The sequence below is a fragment of the Pholcus phalangioides genome, unplaced genomic scaffold (assembly GCF_987345545.1).
Source record: "Pholcus phalangioides strain wild (caught in Gottingen) unplaced genomic scaffold, Ppha-v1.0 ptg000001l_1, whole genome shotgun sequence".
Lineage (NCBI taxonomy): Eukaryota > Metazoa > Arthropoda > Arachnida > Araneae > Pholcidae > Pholcus > Pholcus phalangioides.
In genome coordinates, this window is record NW_028301594.1 from 13,101,065 (window position 1) to 13,124,741 (window position 23,677).

Genomic DNA, 23,677 nt, shown 5'->3' on the forward strand with positions numbered 1-23,677 from the left:
ACTTTAAGTCATCAAATTCAAAATAAATGAATTCAAATTTGAATATATGCATCCTGTGATTTATATTTTATGAAAAATAATCATAGTCGATTTCATGGTGAAATCCTAGCCTTAACAAAAATTCCTGGATAGTCAAACCAGTGAAACTACTGAGAATAGAGATGTAAAATATAGAAATTATGAGGAATAAATAAATTGTATTTAATTAATAACTGGTTTAAGTTAACGATTTGACTGGGTTTTCATCTTTTTTTTTTAATTTTTTTCATTACTATTATTAAAAAATTTCAGTGAACTAACTTTTTTCTAATATACTAACAAATACTAACTTTTTTCACAACTAATGTTTTGTCCCCATCATCATCTTCAGGTGTAGGAGGAAGTGGTCTGTTTGGGGCTTGACTGGCAGCAACTAAAAATTTAGAAAAGAAATACAACAAAACTTTTATATAAGAATACACTCTAATACCCAACACAGAAATTTCACTATACATTAACCCTCTGACTACAGACAGTACTATAAAATACAACTTCCCATTTAACCCCATAACATTTCTCACATACTTGGGTGTTGGTATTTTGAAGCATAAAGGCTGTATAACCACTTCATGATTACCAGATGACAGCCCAAGTGTGGGACTAGTTCTTTAAATATGTTAATAAAATTTAGTTTGATAATTCGCTTGTGTAAAAGTGTTTACTGCATTATGCTAAATATGTTACCCCCCCCCCTTTTCCAAAATGTTCCCTAACAAATGTGCAAAAAAAAATTGGGGTTTTCTTTGGGGTGGTAAAATAAATATTCATAATTATACAAATACATACAAATACAAATACAACGCCACAACAGGCAAATTGCCCAACGAGGTGGCTGCATCAAAGATCCCCGAGCCCCTACCTACTACTGCTACACCACACCCCCCGCGGAACCCCCCAACGAATCGATACATGCGGGAATGTGCGTGTACGTGTAGTGCAACCTGACGTAAAGTTTTGTTTTTTCTGTGTAATGCTTGTTATGTGTAGTGCTGTCATCTGCCCCCAGTTTTACTAACTATGAGTGAAGTGTTATGGTTGAATGATTTACCGTTGTAGGACTGTTGCTCTCTGTGGCGAGACTTTTTAACGGGGAGATCGGCTCGCATTTGCGCCTTGAAGTTGGGAACCACAGAAAACCAACTTCAGCCGACCACCACTGTGGGGTTCGAACCCGGATCCTCGCATCACGAGTCCGGCACTGTAAAGTAAACCATATTGCAACCATATTTTCCAATATATTTGAATCAGCCTTTTTTACTTTTTATTGTGCATATAGTGCCAACAGTACTTTGAAGAGTGCCATGTGTTAATTAATTAGTTGCGTACTAGATAATGTAAATAAAAATAAAAATTTTGACATTTTTCAAAATTTTGCTTTTATACATTGTTGGTACTTCATGCAGAGGTATATTCACAGGGGAGGGAGCATAAGCCCAGAGTGACAAATGTAAGAAATGGGCAGACAAGAAAATTAAATTATAATGGAAGAAGGGTGGCAAAATTTAAATATAGCTGCCAGGCAGTGAAGTCAAAAATCTGCCTCTGACTTCATGTGAAAAATTAGTTTTCATGAATGCATGAGAAATTTAAAATGGTTAAACAGTAAAAAGAAAAACTTGAACGAACTTGCCTTGCCTCACCAAGGCTCGTAATGTGTCGGTGTTATAACAGTCAGGGGGGCTGTAAAAAAATTATAAATATTAGTGTCATAAAAATAAAATGAATTCAAAAGGATAATAAATTACTTGAGTTATTAATGTAGTTCATCAATAGAGAAACTATATAGTCATAAAAGGAAATTTATCAATTCAATTAATAATCAGTTATAGTTACAAAGTATTAAACATTTGAATATGATTTTTGAAGACCAAACACCAAAAAGTTACATTAATAATTCTTAACTGCACTGCAACACTGTTATATGCATATTGGTAGGACCATCAATGGATCGCTTTAAGAATATTGTAATTTTTGAAAATATTTGACTACTTTAACACTCATAATTAACATCTTTTTTTTTTTTTTTTTGGTTTCTGAAAATAAAAAACTTTACAATTCAAATGTAACTGCAGTCGATACATTTATTTTTCCCTTACAGTGGCCTTGGTGGATCTGATGCTAACAAAGTTCCATCATTCAAAACTTGGCCATCGTCATCATCATCATCGTCGTCGTCATCATCATCTGAATCTGAACACAGGGGTGGCGGCGGTGGAGGAAACTCGGGAGAACTGCCATTCACGCAAGAATACTCTTCACTTAGGAGAGGTAGTGGCACACTACTGGAAGGACTAGATCCACCACTGCTTGATCCCATGGCAGCAGCAGCAATTTGACCTGATAGGTTTGCAGCAGCATCTGCGTCCTAACAAAAGAAATATTTTTATCAGTCATTTGAAAATCCTACGCTATCTAACTAGATAACTTGATGTGCATTATGTTTGTACATAATATTGCTTCTGTCTGTGGTAACATAAAGAGCCAAAATTAATTTCATAAGATGGAAAATCATAAAATTTATTCCTAATTCTCTTTATAATTATTCAAATTAACCATATTTATATTGCAACATAATAATTCGTTAAAAAGTCTCGCCACAGAGAGTAACAGTCCTACAAACAGTACAAAACTAGATACGCACTCAGACTGTTAGGTACACGCACTTACACTTCCGGCACAACTCACTAGGTAGTAAATTGCCTATGGCAATAGACCTGAGTTGTGCTCGGTTTGAAAAAAAACAAAAAAAAAACCATAATAATTCAAAGTAATTATAAAATACAGTGCATGATGCTTAATGTGATCACATCAATATTCTGGGTTTCTGATAACAATAACCAATTGATAACACTGTATACAAAAAAATCCTGGTTGAAAGTGCAATAACCATATGTGTCATTTGATTGAGAGAGAGAATGGGACAATTTTTTTTTCTTTCTATTGTTGCAAGTTTCAAAATTTATACTCACACGGTTTTTTTTCAATTATTCTAAAACAAGGACTTTTACCTTCTTTGAGCTAAAATCCTTTTTTTCTAATTCATAAATTTGTGAGTTAGAATGGAACTTGTCTAATGAGTATTACGAACTGTGATTATTTTTTTAATGCATGATATGTTCCATAGATGACCTTGTGCAAGTCTTCCGGTCAAGGAACAGTAAATGTGGACAGTTGAAAGTGACCATGAACTAAAGAAAATGACTTTTCTTCTACCTTACATATACCCTCATTATGGGAAAGAAATTGCAAAAGAAGCGCTACATGTGCATGGATCATAGCGGGTATTATGGCCCAATTGGAATATTGTGAACCTGAGTGCAGAAATCTTTCGTCAATTAAGGAGCCTTCTGACCTCTTGCATAGTCTTTCAGATTGATAATTATAATTTATTAAGAAAAAATGAGTCTGATTTAACCTTAGCTTCAAATATGCAAAAATGAAAAAACTTTAAATGAAAAAAATTGATAATGTATAAACTCTGTCTTAATTCCTATAGACAAATTTTTTTCAATGTCATGATATTGGTCAATGAAGGTGATAACAATACCCGAATGATAACGTTATCCGCGATTACAATAAGCGGCATCTACTGTATAATAAGATTTTATTTAATTTCAACATTCACTAATAATAAAATACCTCAAATTTTCTGGAAGGTGGCTTAATCAAACCAAGATTCCGACTTGGTGGCAGTGCAGGTGGCTGTAACTGTTGGTTGCGTGGGGGTGTTGCTGGTTTTCTTTCCAACTTCTCCTCCCCAGGTATTGGTGGTAAAGGTTTACTCGGCGGTGGTGGGTCAGGAACAACTGAAAAAATAATCATTCATAGCACTTTATTTCTCAAAATAAAAGTTCAACCAGCAATTCTTTGAAGTTTACTTTAAACAAATATAAAGAATAAAAATCCTGGGAGATCATCTATATTACACCACATATCTTATGATATGGAAGGCTAGGTGTGGTTTTGACAGCAAAAATCTGGTATGCAAACTATATACAGGAGACTCTTGATAATCTAGTTGTGCACCAGTCGGTACCCATTCATTAATCTAGCATATTTTAGATAGGTTTTCTTTGGGCATAGAAGAGGAAAACATGTCACTGAATGTCTGTCTCTTCACAGAAGTTTATATTAAATATGCTTTTTCAATTGACTTCCAGCCAGATTAAAGAAAGTGTACTGTATACAAAAAAGATGAATCACTCAACGGCTTTTGCATATATCTGAGAAAATTCTCTAGTTTCCAGTTTTCCGACTAAAACGGCAATAAATGAATATTCCTGTATTTTTAAACTTTGATTCAATCTCAGCAAAAACTCATGACTCAAGAGAATATTTTTCTCTAAAAACTTTTTTAATCTGACTTTCTCACAGGAAAATTGAAAATTTTGATAATTTTTTTATAACATTCAATGATTTACCATTCAAACTACAGTCAATACTCATTATAACCATCCACATCGTTCCATTGAAAACAGATGTTATATTGAAAGGTAAACATATACAATATTTTTATGTGGAAAGCATTTGGGACTTATCCTACCAATCGTTGCAATGTAATGGTCATTATAATGACCCTATATAACTGCATTATGTTACAGGGCTATATCATAAACAAATATTATTCATTAACAGTCCATAATAGAGTTCACTATGTACAATTTAATGTTAACAAGACGATTTAAATTACTATCAGTAACCAGTAGAATAGTCATTATTCCATTCTTAAATCACATCCAAGAATTTTGTAATAAAATATTGCCGTGTCAAATAAGATCATTATTTTCTGACTAACTTCAAAAATACAATTATAATAAAATTAAAATTATACATGCTCAAGTATTATATATACTTAAAATTACAGATGCAAATATATTAAAACAAAAAATATTAATAAAAAAACAGTTCTATATAGATCATGAAATCAAGCAGCGGTACCTGATAGTATAACATATACAATTTTCCCATAACTTTATTTCATAAAAATTTGTAAACATTTGAAATATATATGGAAAAAAAACATCCAAGTATATTACCTATGAGTCTTTGTGGTGGTACAGGAGGTCTGGGTGGAGGAGGTGGTGTTTCATTTTCAGGTGGTGGTGGAAAATGACTTTGGTTAACATGGGATGCTGGAGTTAGAGTATCACATTCATCTTGGTAATTTCTACGAAGAGTTGGATCTTGTACTGGTGCTTTGGAACTGAAAGGGGAAAAAAGTTACAGCAAATAACTTTGGAGAACATTTTGCAAAATACATTGGTTGAAAAGAAATATAAAAGTGTTTTTATCATGTTGATTAGATGAATATTTGTAACAAAATCTAATAAAATTACTTACAAACACTTATCAAATGAGATAAAAAATACCACTAAATCAAATTATATCAAATCCCTCCACTTATAGTAAAAATGACGATCACATAAATAATCAGAAATGAAAATATAAAAATTGAAATCCAACTGTTTCAAGAAGAGTAATGTCTTACTGTTAACTCTTGGAAAATTAGTGTTTTATGACAATTTACACTATAAACATTCCAAAAAAATCTTTTCCTAATATATGTATATTATAATAAAAAAAATCAATAAATTTAATATTTGGAACAAAAGAAACAAGCATACTTTGGTTGTGCTGCTATTCTTTCATCTTCATCTTCGTCATCGCTACCATTATACCTATTGTATTCCTCTCGTTCAGCAGCTGCTCCTGCAAAATAAAGCAATTGATGATCAAGTTATTACATACTAGCATGGCATGAAAATAGTCATAAAAACTAAATATATATTTAATTCAAACTATTTTGTGAATACTGTTATTTTGTGGAAAAAAAATTCATTTCTCGTAGCATAACCATGGTTGTTATTCATGGTTCCCTAGTCCTCCATTGCCTCCCCCCTCCCCTCCAGGTAATCATCCTTTTGTTGTGTCTTTTGGCTCAATTCAAAAAAGGTTCTAATTCTTACACATCCAAAAAAAAAAATCAAAAAGCAAGAATGTAAAATAATTTACCCCGTTTGTGTTTCTTCCATCGATCAATGTGATCTTTCAGCTGGATCCGCACCTGGCGTTCAGTTGGTTGGTCCTTAATGAAAGGATGCTTCAACAACTGATCTGTATAAGGTCGTTGCTGATAGTCCTTAATAAGAACGGTATCTATGAAGCTGTGAAATTTCTTTGACCATTTTCTAGACTTTAAACGAGGTGGTGGATTTCGAGGTATCAGAAATAGGGCTCTCATTGGGTGCATATCACAGAGAGCTAAAAATAAAATACACTAATTAAGCTCATATACATTGTCAAAACATTTCTTTTTAAGAGGATAAAGCATTTGAACTGCTTTATTATTGTGTTTGCTATTATTTACCAGATCTTCAAAAAAAAAACAACACAGTGAAAACTTACCGGCACATTAGCCCAAAAGTTTCATCCTGTCAATGATGACAATAAAAGCACAGGAAGCCTGTGCTCCTTCCCCCAGAAAATCAAAATATTGAAATATCGTAGTAAAATAATTTAAATATTTAAAGAAAATACTTTTTATGAACCATATTAATCAATTCATTGGAGAAGGCTTTTTGTAGGTTAGAAATTAAACATTTCTCTGGAACAAATTTAAGTTGCCCCCCTCCCCAGGTGTACGGCCTTCAACCCTTTGAAGGTCAATCCTGTGTATGCCACTAATATGTGTCGAATTTTTTCTCACTTTATTTCAATTACTTTTTATGGAAGATGACTGATGTCCTATGCCTGTTTTACATTCTAGGGCTTATGTTTCATAAGAGTTAGTAGTACTCATATTTCATGAGAAAGAGAATAAAAAAAAATAGAATATAATTATTAGCCTTTAGGGGATGAGAAAACCTGTTTTCAAAGCAGCTGAGTAAAAAAAAATTTCCAGTTGTCTTTTTGTGAAAGATAGATTGCAATCAAACTCAGACTTGCAAATTGAATATAATAAAAAAAAGTGTGTTGCAAAGAATCTGGATTCGATCCCACAATCACCAACAAAATAAGGGTAGGCAAGAACTCTATCACTACTCAACAACATACACCCATCCAATAAAGTGCAAGAAAAGCTGTCAGATATTAAACTAAAATGTATAGAGGGCATAGACAACAGGGCGTATAGCATTTTACTAGCAAACTGGTGATTCCTGTGATCAGTTGTTTCCCATCTCTCCTGACAACTAAAAAATTCCACATTTTTAAGTGCAATTTTGCTGAGATATTTGAATTCAAAAACAAAGGGAAAAAGCATTAAATGTGGCATTAATGATTGAATGATTTATCGTTGGAGAGCAACAGGCCTACAATGATAAATAATTCAATCATTACACTTCACTCATAGCTAGAAAAACTGGTGGCAGATGGCAGCACTACACATAACAAGCATTACACAGAAACAAACTTCACGCCAGGTTTCACAACACGTACAGGCACATTTCAACATGTACAAATTCGTTAGAGGTTCCACAGAGAAATATGGACGAGGTGCATGTCTAGTTTAGTAGTAGCATTAAATGTAGGGAAAACAGATTTCCTATTGATTAATGTTTTTCCCAATTTTTGAATTCAAATATCTCAGTGAATATCGCACACTTAAAATGTGGAATTTTTTTAGTTGGCATCAGGAGACAAGGCAACAACTTTCTAATAGGGTTCTGTAGTAAAGTATCTGTATAAAAAGTTTACACTTTTACTTTAATAACTATAGAACTCCTTGCAATGTGAATGCCATATTCAGATAATACAGTTGGACAATTTTTCTAATTGAAAGTATGCCTTTAAGATCAACGGTTCACCAGTAAAATGTCATACACCCTGTTACCTATGCACCCTGTATACAGAGTGTCCTGTAAGTGCTAATGCAGCCTTTATCGCATCGACCGTCTGTTGCAGAGGTATGATTCCCATTTAAAAAATACTCAAAAGGCATTCAAAACTCACCCTTTACCAGTTTTGAGAGTGATAATATAGTGTGTTACACAAAAAATCTAAATTTTTATATGATCCCCTTGTCCTCTAACTTCCAATTAGAAAGTTGTTGCCCTGTATCTCCCAAGGCCAAGTGTGGTATTCAAATCCAAAATCTGGAAAAGTTGGGAAAGGACAACATAAATTATGGAAAGGAGTAATGTCTGTTAGGTTTTGATATTCTTTCATAACTTCTCTCAGATTTTTGAATTCAAATATCCAAGTGAATATAGCAGTTGAAAACACGGAATTTTGATTATTGCCCTCAAAAAAGACTGGCAACAACTTTGTAATTAGAGGACAAGGGGGAACCATACAAAAATTTATTTTTATTTTGTGACACACTGTATTTTCATTCACAAAATTGGTGCAGGGTAATTTTGAATGCCTTTTGAGTATTTTTTAAATTGAAATCATACCTCTAAGACGGGCAGTTGATGAGATAAAGGCTGCATTAGCACTGACAGGAGACCTTGCACATGAATACGCCATGTATATGTCATTTAAAGAATTTCATCTTAAAAGAAAAAAATTTAATCATCTCTGGATGATTGAGTACGCTACTAAGCTGATCATCTCTGGGTGATGGGAGGGTTAATGGTTTCACAGATTACAGTGGCTTTAAGAGATTAATGGTATTTAATTGTTTAACTAAAAACATGATGAACTTCTCCTACAGCACATTCCCTTGTATTATAAAGTGAACATTTTAAAAACAGTCATATTGTTTAATTTTTTTCCCAAAAGAAAGTTAGAATATATTTCCCCTTTGTGATGCATTGAAATAAATTGAAGCATGAAAAATACTGTTCTTACGTGGTTGAGATTCAGCCATCTCTAAGGCAGTGATACCAAGTGACCATAAATCACTCTGCAAAGAACAAGTATTGAAATAAGTAAACCAATTTTTAGAAATCAAATCAAAAAGTATTTGGAAAAAATTGATTTTTTAAATCTCTCATTGAAAAATATTTTGTCTCACACTTATTTGAGTATTCAATAATGTTTTCAAAAAGATGACAATATAATTTAGATAAATTTTGATTGTTTCATATGAAACTTTTCAATTGCAGTGTATCACAATTTTAACATAACAAAACTTATTTATCACAAAATATATAATGCTAAAGTAAAAAAAAAACTTGATTAAATAAGAGGCACACACACACTTATTCTTCTGTTTTACATTCCATAATTGCATAATAAGTAGACATTCAAAATTAACACCCATTTTTAAAGAAATTCAAAAACCAAAAGAATTATGTCAAATATTAATACATTTCCTGTATATCACAAATATATTACAATATCATCCATCAGAAGTAGATGGTAATTTAAAATTAACAATTAGATACACTACTTGAATGATGCAGATATCTTTTAAGGATTGTTTTGTTAAAACTATAAATTCTCGAAAATATTATACCCTGTTGTCATATGTAGCTTCAGGATTTTCATCACAGGCTATCACTTCTGGTGCCATCCTGTAATAGTATTTTGAGCATTTAATATTAGAAAAAATAGGTGCACACACTGTATGATATTAGTTAGCATTCAATATTATTGTTTGGTGGTTATAACACATGAAAACAACATTCTTTAAGAATTGTTTCATGATACATATTGCACATCAGTGAGACAATTTTTTACAGTGACACCTCAATTAACTAAGCTTCTATCCAGGACCAAAGAGTGTGCCTTTTTGAGCCCCCGAAACAGACTTTTTCTTGGGCCCCCTCCCCCAGAAAGGGTTTATGCTCAGAAAAGGAGGGGTTTCTCTGCTAATTTTTTTAATGATTCGTTTTGGAAATCAGTCTTTCTTGCAGATTTTATGAAACAAGTATAAATTTCCAAGAAATAAGCAAAATATGTACTTTTTCCCCCTTTGCAGGGCCCTAGAGCAACAATCCGGAAGCCTCAGCCCAGTTACAGGCCTGTCTCTAATGACTGATGCTTTTAGTCACAGCGATAGGTGACCATACAGAGGTAGGTAGAGTGTGAGAGAGTGTGTGTGTCAGCCATACATAATTCTCACTAGGGCAGTGCAGTCCATGATGAGTATGGAAAAGTCAAACTGATCATTTAAAAAAAATCATAATTTTTTTTCATTTACTATTATGCAGAGCATGACAAGTAAGGAAAAGTAAAAACCGATTACTTTAAAAAAAATTTCCACAATGCAAACATTTGCCATTATGTATCAAAGTTTGGGTTTCATTTGTTTGCAAAATAAATTTACCCATGTGATCAGCAGACTTTTATTTTTTCTATTTTCAGGGTTAGGTTTTATTAAATAAGGGTCTTGTTCCCTGAGCAGACTCTGGATCAATTACCCTGGTTGATTGAGGAAACAAGGCTCTACTGTACATGCAGAGGTGCATGTGGGGGGATATTCCAAACCTTTTGCGCTCTACTTAAATACTGCATACACCCCCTGTATAAGTGATGTAAATCACTACACACAATATTAATTATGAGAAGAATATAATATGCTGGAAGAATGACTAGTCTAATAGTGAAATCTTACTGTGTAAACTATTTCGAGGATTATTTAGAGCATTTTGTATTCCATTGAACCCTTTTATGTGTGTGGACATAAAAAAACAATACTTAAATAATCTGTTTTCAATGGAACAATTACTATATACTGTATAAACAACAATATTTACGTGAAAAGTTAGATCAAGAATCTAATCCAGTAATTTAAAAAGTTTTTCAAATTAATTTTGATAATTAGGTTGAGATACTTTAACTTGTAATGATGGAAATCAATATAAGAGTTTAATATGATGATGAAATGAAATATGTTAATATCACTAAGTATACAAAGCAATAAAATTATAATTTTAAGTATAATTACCAATAAGGAGTTCCTATAAATGTATTTCGCCTACCAATAGTTCTGTCAAGTTGAGCACTCACACCAAAGTCAACTGAAACACAATATTTTCAGTCAGATACAGCTGATCAGAAAACTTTCAACAAATATTAAAAATGAAAATTATTGTATATATTAAAATACATAATATACCATAAACATTCAAATAATGCATCATTATATAAAATAAGTAGCTTTAAACTATTATTCAAATGGAAGTACAGGATATGTTGGGTGGGAAAATTTTTTTTAAATGGATTCTATTCACAACATATGAATGTTGTGATGAATATGAATGCCTCTTAAAATTAGGAGTTGACAGAAAAAAATAAACTATTTTTGTCAATTTTAAAAATTTGATTTAGTTTCATCAAAATTAAATAACATATTTATTATAATAATGACAAAAATGTTAAAATTTAAACTATATGCACTGTACTTAACACTCATTTTATGAGCATGAAGTCTAGCTAGTCAAGGAAGCAAATTAAATTTATATAACATGAAATGGGTAAAATTTACAGAATTCACATAGGTTTTATAAAAATATTTGTTTGGGAAAGAATATAGATGTTTGATGGAAAAAAAAACTGCAGAAAAATTCTGTCGACAAATTTTTAACATTAAAAGCTAATCTACTCCATCCGCTTCAGAAAATTTTGCTTCTTTAATCCATACACAAATTTAAAATGTCATGTCATCAAAATGAGAAATTGTAAATATGTGACATTTTTTTTCTCACCAAGTTTGACTTCAGCATTGTCTGTCAGAAGTACATTTTGCCCTTTGATATCCCTGTGAATGATTTTGTTGGCATGCAGATGACTAAGGCCCTGTAAGTTCAGCAATATAAAAACACATAACATTCATCAATGAAATTTCTGAGGCAATAAGGGAACGAACTTACTGAATACAGTATTAACAAGAATAAAACTTCAAAACATAACATGCGGAATAGAAACAGTAAAGAAAACTTTTTCACTGCAAACTTTTAAGGGAGAAATAAAATGTATTTACTCTCAGAATTTCCCTGCAAATATATGCAATCCACTCCTCTTTGATGGGTATGCCTCTGGTTGCTGGAAAAAAATAAATTAAATCATTGAATCATCTCGCAGCTGAAAACTGAATATACTGTTCATCTGTACTGAACATAAACTTCCAACAGTGAAACATTTAACATCTTCCATTTAATGATAGCAGTTCACATACTGTTCTCTATGTGTAGATGTGATACCATTTCATTTTGCTTATGAATTTGATTGAAGGAAAAATAATTTTATTCAGTAAATTAGTGCCAATTCGTAGCCTACATCAATTGTAATCGTAATCTATCACCAGAGGGAAAAACTATAGCACATAGCTAACATAACTTTTTTTATTAAGCAACTCACTGGTGAAAAAATTCAAAAAAAAAAAAAAGATTAAAGTTTGATTCTATAATGCAGCGTTTCCCCAAGTTTGCAATATCACCCCCCTGAGAGGGTGATGGAATGGTCCAGGGGTGGTGGTAAAGCTGTTGATATAATATAGCATTGCTATCAACTTTGGAGAAAGGATTGGAGTGGAGGTTTTGCATAGATCCAGATTCCATACAAAAACAGATATTAAAGTGATTTTTGTAAAACAGTAAGGATTTTTCATTGGTAAAAATAAAAATATATAGTAATTTTTCCTCTTTACAAAAATGTGACATCATGAAAGCCATCAGTGATTAGCACTAAGTCACCATTCAGTAGGTTGAATTAAAAGTTATTATTATAGTAGAACCTCAATTATCTGAACACATCAGGACCAAAGGGAGTTCGGGAAAGTGAAAAGTTTGAAAAACTGATATCAAAAGGTGTTGACGCTACTAAAGCTAAAGAAAAATTAAAACACTTTCCCGCCCCCACCAGCAAAATCATGATAAGAACTGTTCTGTTGTCAAGATGCTCTCCTCCCTTTTATTAAGGCACACCCATAGGATTAAGATGAATTCATCAGATGGAAAAAAAAGATGACAGCTAAATTTGCTCGTATTCATATGTTTGTTTGGTTGCCAAAATCATTTATAACTACATGCACTGTACCTGGATCCGCCCCTACTTACATCTATAGCTCACAGATATGGTATGCACAATTGTTAAGTGTATTATTGTACAACAGAACGAAGCTATTGAGTTGGGAGATAAGAGGATTCGAGTTGAACATCATTGACTATATAAAACTGAAAATATGTTAGGTTGAAAAGGTGTTTGGTTGACAGAGTTGTTCAAAAGATTGATGTTCAAATAAACAAAGTTCAACTGTACTCTCAAATCAAATCATGACAACGAAAAAAATCACTATCAGGCTTGAAAGGGGACATACAGACTTGATGGGACACATGATCTAAGTAGATACAAGTCATCTAGCCAATTTCAGATGTTGGAAGACCAAACTGGAACTAGTTGTCTGGCAATTTTTGCTATTTCCATCCGAAAATTTAAAAAAATTTTTTGACGATACAATGCAGACAATTTACATTATGCTTATTATGACAATTTCAGAGATTAAAAATAAAAGCAATGGTCTTTCTTCCAGGTAAATTCTTTGGGAATAATTCCCTCTTCCAAAGTAATGAATTTTATAATCATGGTTGAAATTCAGGACAATTTTTTTTATCAGGCATCCAGGAGATGGAGTACAAATTTGAGAGAATACTGAAAAATCCAGAATACTTGACAGCTATGATATAGGATCCTATCTGGGTTTGCTTGAGTTGGGGTCATCAGACCAAAAAAAATTCTGGGGGGGGGGGACATTAAAAAATTGGAAAATTCTTTCCCTGATGAAAGGTGCATGAAAAATATTTCTGCTTTTTGTAAATATATTTTGTGAATTTAACCCTTAAATACATGGCTTTGCATATGTGCAAAGGGCTCTTTACACGTTCATTACTGCAGCTAGTTTGAAAAAAAATCAGAATCGCCTTTTTGGATAAGGCGAGGTCATATTCTTTCCACTTTATATTTTGAATTTACTGGTTTCAATTAACTACAACAACTCTGTTGAAAAGCATGTGTGGTTGTGGTTTTTATACGCAGATAATTTGTTGAAATGTTTCCTTTACATTTGTTTTTTTACCTTGAACTTTGTAATACAAATTTTTTTCTTACTGTGTTTGAATCAGAAAAAAGGTAGTTATATATTTGGGGAATAATATTACTTCAATATGATAAACTTATATGAGATTTACAACTTTTACAAAAATCTGTACATCCTCTTTAAAGCCTTGTATAAGCAGTACAATTCAAAATAGATTTTTTAAAAAAGTGTATTTCAGTTTGAGCACACACACAAATATAGTTTTTTACATAATAGGTAAATCATGATATCTAAATACGAATTAAAAACCACTTACATCGGACTAAATCTGTGACAGAACCTGCTCCACAATATTCCATAACCAACTGAAAATAAAACAAGTGCATCCTTTAATAACTTATCTACAAAATCTGCTGAAATTAAATTAAAATACTTTATATTAAAAAGAAAGAAAATGTCTTTTAAAACAAAATTGCGCAAATTAACAAAAAAAAAAAATCTTTAGATTGTGATTAGAAGTATAAACAATGTAGAAGTTATACTCAAAAGAAACAAGAATTTACAAAATTTCAAAAATAAAAACACACAAGCATTGAAAGATTATTACAAGCATTAATTAAATTTTTTGGATCATAGTTATACATATTTATGCCATCAAGTCCACATAAAATTAGTTTTGAAAGTGAACTTTTGGTTATTGCAGCATTGATAATATTACTTTCCAATGAACATTCTCTTTTGCTTTGTGTTTTTTTTTAGCAATGCTTAAATTTAAGCATTACTTGATTCAAGATACTAGTCCCTCAAGATTGAGAAAAATTGTCTTTTTGTAAATTAAATTAATTATAAATGTTAAATAAAGAATGGATGATGTTTTATACCAGTTGCTATTAATTAATACAGTGAATTAATGTAACATTGCTAGATTGTTTGCCTTCCAAAGATTTTTGTTCTTAAAATACAAAATAAAAACCAAACAAAAACCACTAGTTTGAGGCTGTTACAAAACTTTTTTTAAACACAATTTTTGAATGGTTGGTTTTGTGCCGTGGAGCAACGATTCATAAATTTGGGTTTTTTGAATCATTTAGAAAAGACTTGCAAAACTCTAGAGTACATGAAATAACACTGTTTGAATTAAAAATAAATTTACTATATTAGTTTCAAAAAAATAGTTATGATTTTTCAAATTTCAACTGAATCATCAGTTACAATAATTAGGATTTATTTTGAATTTTAATGTAGACGTTAAATCTATGTCATGAAGGATGTTTTTTAGCATTGTGGTTCGATGCATAAAAATTAAAATTCTGATACTGAATAAAATCATTACAGATTCTATAGCTAAATGACATATTTAGATGGCATGCAACAGAATAAACTGATTCTTTTTGCTTTGTACATTCACAAGAAGAGTAAGTGACTAGTCACTATTGAATAACAAAATTCAATAATTACAAGTTCATAATAAATTTCATCCTCTGAATAATTATAATACTAATTCTCAATAAATTTGCATATGTAATTAAAAAAAACAAACTAATGCATACCCAGAGCTTGTCATCTTTTCCTGGAGGACTCTTCTGAATAAATGCCCCATAGTAAGTTGCTATGTTTCTGTGATGTGAATACTGAAATTGCAACAAATATAAATGAAAATTGGCAATCAAATACTTTAATACATAAAATCAAAGTTATTGATTGCTGATTATTTGTAAATTCTTCAGAATCAAATGAAAAAATTAAGGTTAAATTATGACTAATTATGATATGTTGCTTGTTTTTCAAATCTATTTAATAATACTGGAGTGGTGAGATGTCCCAGTTTTTTATTATTAAATTTACTGTCCCAAAAAAAGCTTTTAAGATGCCTGCAATTTTATATTGCAAAGCACTCAAACACAATGTCCCAGTTTTGATAAATGAATTCAGTGTTTTGTATCAGTTTTTTATACGGAATTCCAGGATTTGTTCCAGTTTCTCAGCAGGTACCGCATCTGGCTTAACCCCCCCCCCACATAATACAGTAAATCTCCTAACGAGTACTCACAGATGTGGTTACCCTTCGTTTATGGCCAAATTATAATTTCTCCCACATAATAAATGTATGAATTTCATATCTTTGATTAACGGTCACCCCCTCTTTTACAGAATTTTGTTTTGTCCCATTAGTGTCCGCAAAAGAATTTTTACTGTACCAAATTCAAGAACTTTTTTTTTCTACTGCAGTAATATTTTAAATACAGGTTGGGGTCATTTATAATTTAATAGAAGAAATTATGAAGATTTCTAAACAAAGGGTTGAGAAAGCAGATACGTGTAATTCTATAAAAGAAATTAAGATCGTAAATAGAAATTAGTTTTAAAACAAATTCATTCGATGCTGCAAGAGATGGAAAATATAATTGACAATCATGACATGATAGACAAAAAAAAAAGAGGTATATTAAATATCTCTACTATTTGACACAATACTTTTCTTGGTAAAACATGGTTCGTACTCTTTGAAAGTAAAAAAATTCAAGGACTATTCAAGCACTTTTCCAGGAGAAATTAAAAAATTCAAGGACATAAATATCATGGTTGATAAAAAATCATTATTTCTTTCTAAAAATGATATAATATTGTAGAGAATATCTAGTTCTAAAAGTCTTGCATTAAAGAAAATAAATAACCATTACAGTTTAGTATACAAATCACATTTTAGCAGAAATCATTTAATGTTTAAAACAGTATTGAAATTTTCCTTCAATAAAAATAAAATCAGCATTTAGTCATATATGTAAAGGGACTGTATGATCCATAACTCCCGGGACATACCTGTATTTTAATGAAATTTTGGCCATCCCGACATAACAAAAAGTGTCCCGTTATTTTCCATATTTTCAGCAAAGGTTGTTTTAAGTTTTATTTACATTTTTAACTATAAATTATATTATGGTAATTAAGACTTTAAATATGAATATTTATCTCACATCCTATTTGTCATGTTATCTTCCATAGAATTAATTTAAATCTACTACTTCAATGTGCAATGGTGCTTCATTTTCTGCCTTGGGTGATTTTTTGGCAATTATTAGTAACTTTGTTTACCTTTTGGCATCATTTTTGGATACAATTAATGATTTTTCCATATTTGTATTGAGGAAATATAGTCAACCAACATATATGCAACTGACATTCATTAATTCAATAGTATAAAATATTTTAAGCAGTGTTTTGCTTTCAGGTTTTACACAATATCTTTTTAAGCAGAGATACCTTAGGTATGCATGACCATATGTCTTGTTTTGAACATTGTCTCATAGCTCAATGTTTTTTTTGCTCTACTCATTTTCATCCAGCGGAACATGGTTTGGGGGAATTTAGTTGAGCGGGGACAAAAATTGATAGACGAAATTCACACAAAACTTTTTTTAAGCACTTGAAAACAATTATTTTTTTCAAGGACTGTACAAACCCTGTAAAATATAAACTTAAGAAAAACCGCTTGAATTCGCCTTTATATAATACTCATTATTCAAGTTTTCTTTAGCCAATTCTTTGTGCATGAACACGAAGAATTGGCTAAAGAAAACTTGAATAATGAAATAACTTCAAATGATTAGGATCAATTTTAATTTGATTTCTGATACGAATTCTTTTTTTAAATCTAAAAATTGTAAAGAACAAATATTTTGTGATGATATTCACTGAATATATTGAATATATTTCTAATCTTTGATGATATTCACAAAAGTGTATCAGTGTGATAAAAAAAATAAACATAGATTACCTTTTTCAAAACATTTATTTCCAGTTTTATTTCTTCCTCTTCATCCTGAAATATATAAATTTGTTAACTTCAAAACCAAATCACTCATGTTACATTATCACTTGATGAACTAAATTTCATTATTCAATGAATACTGAACTATGGAAAGAGATTAAGAGCGAAAATTAAGATTATGTGAACTGAGATGCATGGCTAGATATAGACGATCTGATAACAATATTCCTGTTTCACACCCTGCCGTGCTGAGCCAAGATGGCCGCAGAAAAAAAAACCAGACCCTGCTATGAAGCCAGGCAGAAAGGAGATCTCAGCAATAGGAAAGTCTGATATTGGAGTCCTGGTTCATGGTCACATATCCCTTTCACTGTTGTATCCTAGTGAGTCCATAACAAATGGAAAAGAGTTATGGTGCAAATAGGAAAAGAAAAAAAGCAACTATTAAAATATTCAAAATGGTGAATCAATCAACAAAATTGCCCTGGAAAAACAAGTCTGAGACTGGAAATAACAAGCAGACATTAAAATTCCATGTTGACTTCGGAAACAAAATGCACATTAAAAAATACCAGATTTGACAGACTTGATACAGCAGTTTTTATTCGGTTAAGAAAGCAATGTGTGACAGGCATGTTCCTATCTCTGCTGCTGTCTTGCAAGAGAAGGCTATGATCTTTAATAAAGACTGTGGTGACAAGTAGTTCATAGTATGCCAAGGTTAGCTTGATAAATTTAAGAGAAGTGACGTGTGCACAGCAATATGATTATAGAGTTTGATATGAACTGAGAAAAGTTAAGAGGTAAAATAAATTCACTGATCCAGAACAGCTCACTTCATAGACTGGTTTGTTTAGTAAGAATGCCCCATTTCACCAGGATAATGCACAAGATCATACACTTCACTTTGTAGTTCAGTTGGAAGGTATTGCCACCTTCTGGTTACAGACCAGACCTTGCTTTAAGCGAGTTCCACCTATTCACATCATTTATAAAATTTCTCAGAGATGAGCATTTAAGTACCAATAACAAAGTAAAGCAGGCTGTCCTAAGATAACCCAGGTATACTGATACAATTCCTGTGAAAAAACTTTCTTATTTTAGAAACTCAAAAATTCCTGTTTGACTGGAGGGAGGGTGCACACCGGTCTGATAAGACACAAGTGATACAACCACGACATAGACATGAACTGGTTTTTATCCAATTCATGTTGATGTCGTGATTATATTGCTGATGTAATTCAATCATTACACTTACTCACTTCACTTCTGAAATATAGATGGAAGCACTAAAAATCATACACAACATTAGATATGCACTCAGACTGTTAGGTACACACACTTACACTTCCAGCACAACTCACTAAATAGTAAATTGCTCACAATAAAAAAAAATAGATAGCGATAGACCTAAGTTGTGCTTGGTTCGAAAGAAAAGAAGGGCTGTAACTAGGCTGTGGCAACTGGGGTACTGCTCCAGGGTTCCAAGCTGAATAGGGTCCCTCAAAAAATTTAGTTATTTTGGATAATAACCCTTTCAAGAAGGGCCCCAAGAAAAAGTCAGTCCCGGGGACATACTACAGCCCCCTGAAGAAAATGTCATATCGTCCAGTGCGTTCCTTGTATATATATCAATCAGAAGATATAGATTTTCATGGAAATTGATGTACAGTATATAATCAAAGCTATACAAATCCATGTTAATTAAAAAAAATTTTCTTTCTCAAAATAAGAAACATTTTAATTATAAAATTACACAATTTATGTTAAAAATATCCTGCCTCCAATCAATATTGAAAATAGAAACTCTTGACAAGGTTTTTATTCGGTCATCATAATACAGTATCAATAAGAAAAAAATATTTTCTATGACAAATTATCATTTTGGAGTTTTATTAAGAAATCAAATGAAAATATTTTATTTTTGAATACGAAAACAGAAAAAAAAAATGAAAGGAGAAAAAGTGTGATATTACCTCAGTGACATCCATTATCTTTATCGCAGCCAGTTGGCCGGTTTTGGTATGACGACCCTGAAACATTTAATGAAAATAATTATACATCTATTTAGCCGATGAAATATAAAAATTACATGAGAAGCTCACTATTCAAGATATTTTTTTTGCAAAACTGTTTGCTGGAGTAAACTTAGCACTAGCTTCCACTATGAATAAAATTAAAACTATACAGTTGCATATAAATTAATTTTATATAAGTAATACACAGGGCTAGACAAATCCCAGGAGCCATGACAACAGGAAAATCTGTATTGGCAACTAAAATTTCCCCTAAATGATTGCTAAATTAGAGTCTATGGATAACACAAAATTTTCTGATTTCATGACAGTTTGTTAGTAAATAGTTTTTCTTTTCTTTTAAACTAAGCCATGAGCACTACTGAGCCAAACTTTCAAATTGCCATGGGCACTTTACTACCTAGTGAATGGCAGGTAAACATAGAGAAACATAGCTAAATATGAACCTAATATGTTGCCTAATGTATATTACCTAAGTAGTAACATAGGAAAGTAATATCAAGTTCCAGAAATAATAAAAGTTTATTTGGGACTGTTTTAGTTGAGCGAAAATCATAATTGGACCCTAAGAAATTTGCTTGGCGACAAAAGTTTTCTTTGATTTGTTACGCCTTGTAATATAGTGAGTAATTTGAATGCATATACTGCATTATTTTATTTCATTTTTATTATACCTTGTAAACTTGGCCATATGTGCCATTGCCTACAACTTCTATGAGTTCAAATATTCCAGCGGGGTCCTGTTGTAAAAAAATAAAATATTAATTACTTTTCAGACAATATACAGTTAAAATTAATTTACAGATCATGTGGACAGAGCAAAGAAAAAAAAATTATACTATTCATCTGCACAGCATCTGTAAGCAAATCATAAATCATAACTTCATGATCAGTATTCATGTACGATTCACAAATGACATCAGTTACATTTTTCTGTTGTTCTGGAATTAATATCACAATTTCTCGACACTTTTCAACCCTTAACTGGCATGTTGGGATGATATTGCCCCCCCTCCCCCGAAAAATGCATCTGGTCTATCCTGTTACTAAATTTTAAGCTGGTTGTTTACATGTGTTTGACAAATTTATGATATGTTCTACTCCCCCCCCCCTTTTTATATTATTGATCAAGCCGTCTGGCAGTCCAGTGGTTAGGGAGCTAGCCTCTGACTGTGCAGATATGGGTTCGAATCCTGGTTCGGGCATGAATGTCTACTAACAATAACAAATTCCCTGGACAGATCATAATGATCTCTTAGGAATACGTGATGATCACGTTATGTTTCCGTGGGAGGATGAAATGACTCACCACCACACCACTTACATAAGGCTTTCTTTGACTGATAGTTGAAGTATTCAGATCAGAATGACATCTATGAAGAGTGTTAATTTATATATTTTGATAATTTCAAATTGATAGTCCAATACTAGTGGTATTGTATGCTAGTGGCTTGTAAGCAAGACCTGTGAGCTCAATATACCGTGATGTTTTTGTAAGGACTGTGTTTCTGACTTGAATATAAAACTAACTTTGGTGCTTGTGAAAATATGGTAAATATTATTTGAATTTGTAAATTTTCTGGATATATTATGTACATTATGTTTACATTTTTAATCATGAAAATTGTGTTCTGAAAATTTAATATGAAATTTAAAAAAATTACCAAAGTCACATGCATTACTTCGAATGCATTTGAAATGAACACTCCATTTCCTATGAATGTGTCTTTGGCCGGCATTACACTTTATAAAAATTCTTTTATACAACTTGACAAATGCAACCAATAAGTTTCATTAACTTTATACTATGATTAGGCATTATCCCCACGATTCTGATTTTGACACAAGATATCCCCATGACCAATGCTCAGGCAGAGTAGTCTTAAGATCGGCATGAGTCTGGTCCAGGGCAAAGTGAATTTTTTCAAGGCCCCTAACTTGCAGGACTTGTCTGCCTACCAATTTAAATACTTAATCTTGAAAATTTTGAACCAAATCTCATTATTATGAAGCCTTCCACTACGCTTGAGACTCAAGATAGCACTGTGCTTGGTTAATAAGTACTTGCTACTTCAACTTTGGGACAGGCTCCACCAGCTCATGTAGAACTGTCTCTGAATCAGGCTGGACAAGTGCCAGGCCACATTAGCAATTAGAAAATCGGTATTGCCGCCCAGAATATTCTAAATGTGGATGCTAAATTGGAGTCTAAGGGTGATGAAACTTTCCGATTTCACTATGCTACATCTTTTAATGTGGGAAAAGTAAAAGAAAATATTATTTAGGCCCAGTTTTTCTGGAACAAAATACAGTTGACGCTCGATATAATGACCACCTTCCCATTGAAAACAGTTATAATATTGGGAGGATCGTTATATCGAAAGGAAAAACATATAAGAGTCATTATTGGGCCTTACCCTACCGGTCGCTATAATGCGAGATCGTTATAACGACCATCGACTGTACCATGTCTGGCTCTTAAGAAATTGAGCTGCAGCCTAAATATATATTTTTTTCATTTGTCAAGCCCTGCTCTGGATATCTCTGTATAATTTGAATCATTGATAATATTAATAAAAAAAAAAAAAAAGGTAGGCCAGAATAACCTATAAATACGCTCACAGTACCCTTTCCAACCAAATTCTTCAGGCTGGGTATGGTTCATCCCAGGTACACAACCTAAGACCCCCCATATTCATATTAGTAACCAATTTCAATGTTGGAAATAGTTATTTTTTTATGAGAGGAAGGGAGATAATTAGAAAACATATCCAAACACATTTCGGTCATGACATGCCATTGAAATATAAACATTTAACAATTAAAATATTTTGACAGTATTTCCCCATCACTTCTTCCCCCCCTCCCCCCTCCAAGTAGCCGCCCATATTTTTCAAATCGATCAGTTAAAGAAAAAAACATAGAAGTGGGTTTGTCTATCGGTCAATTGCTTTGTCAGCGCACAATTACATCACAACATACAACTAAAAGGCGACTCTTATGAATGTCCCTCAGCTTGATGCATAATTAATCATCATAAAAGTCTTTCCGGTCAAATTGAGATTCGTTTTCTCCTTGGTGAAGATGACATGAAGGCAAACAGATTTCCGCGAGTACGCCGGAACGGCGCCACACCATAACGAAAACTGCATTCAAAACGTGCACATGGATTTGTTATCTTGTTTGAAATTTCTCTCAAATCATGCTCAAAACATATTACCTTCAAACTATTTAGGTCTATATCATCGAGACTACAGTTAACACTCGGCTGAGGAGCCGCCATTGTCGCTGACAGCGTCCCTTTAATTTTTTAACGTCAGCTGATCAGCGGAGAGCGGAATCCCTTTTCTGTGTGACATTTTTGAACCAATCACAAAAGACTTCTTATTCATAAAAATGGACATTCTCATATGATTTGAATTCTTTGATACGCTGTTAATTGAACGTTGTCAAACATTTGATTTTAATCCGAAAAATTACACAATTTCAAAATTTTTATGTTGGGCTTCATTTCTGTGTCTCTTTTGCAGTGTGATAAAATGTTTTTAATTTTCAATAGTTTCTAACGGTACCGACATTGTGATGAAAATGTGGTTTTTCTAATGAAGGTTCATTCGATTTATTATCTTCAAATTAATTATTGATAAAGGTAAATTTAAAAAAGTTTATAACCAAAATATGAACTCTACACGTTTTTCGATGGAATGATTCACAATTCTCTGAGTAGTTGCTCCGTGGTTTTGCTGCAATGGAATTTATTTTCTACGGAATAATGGTTGTTTTGAAGACAGATGGAATATTTTTTTGATAAGTTTTAGAAACAATTGATGATTATTCTACATAAAATATACAATGCCCTATGCATCCACATTGGGCATCATAATGTCCCGTATTTATATCCATAAAATA

At 32.1% G+C, this 23,677-nt stretch overlaps 1 protein-coding gene across 6 annotated transcripts in view; it reads right to left on the reverse strand.

The window, feature by feature from the left end:
- Positions 1 to 23,098, reverse strand: part of LOC149089896 (serine/threonine-protein kinase mig-15-like) — a 45,652-nt gene extending 22,554 nt beyond the window's left edge. For all 6 annotated transcript variants that reach the window (XM_089255740.1, XM_089255686.1, XM_089255624.1 and 3 more), the window contains exons 1-18: positions 22,989 to 23,098; positions 20,443 to 20,508; positions 19,709 to 19,765; positions 17,739 to 17,783; positions 15,514 to 15,594; positions 14,280 to 14,328; positions 11,912 to 11,973; positions 11,637 to 11,727; positions 10,877 to 10,949; positions 9,443 to 9,500; positions 8,833 to 8,887; positions 6,052 to 6,300; positions 5,664 to 5,748; positions 5,076 to 5,242; positions 3,679 to 3,845; positions 2,136 to 2,404; positions 1,670 to 1,719; positions 330 to 412 (exon numbers count right to left, since the gene is read on the reverse strand). In XM_089255740.1, coding sequence (XP_089111866.1) covers positions 330 to 412; positions 1,670 to 1,719; positions 2,136 to 2,404; positions 3,679 to 3,845; positions 5,076 to 5,242; positions 5,664 to 5,748; positions 6,052 to 6,300; positions 8,833 to 8,887; positions 9,443 to 9,500; positions 10,877 to 10,949; positions 11,637 to 11,727; positions 11,912 to 11,973; positions 14,280 to 14,328; positions 15,514 to 15,594; positions 17,739 to 17,783; positions 19,709 to 19,765; positions 20,443 to 20,508; positions 22,989 to 23,051 — 1,770 coding nt within the window. In that variant the 5' untranslated portion in view covers positions 23,052 to 23,098. The remainder of the gene's footprint in view (positions 1 to 329; positions 413 to 1,669; positions 1,720 to 2,135; positions 2,405 to 3,678; positions 3,846 to 5,075; positions 5,243 to 5,663; positions 5,749 to 6,051; positions 6,301 to 8,832; positions 8,888 to 9,442; positions 9,501 to 10,876; positions 10,950 to 11,636; positions 11,728 to 11,911; positions 11,974 to 14,279; positions 14,329 to 15,513; positions 15,595 to 17,738; positions 17,784 to 19,708; positions 19,766 to 20,442; positions 20,509 to 22,988) is intronic.
- Positions 23,099 to 23,677: the final 579 nt, after the last annotated feature.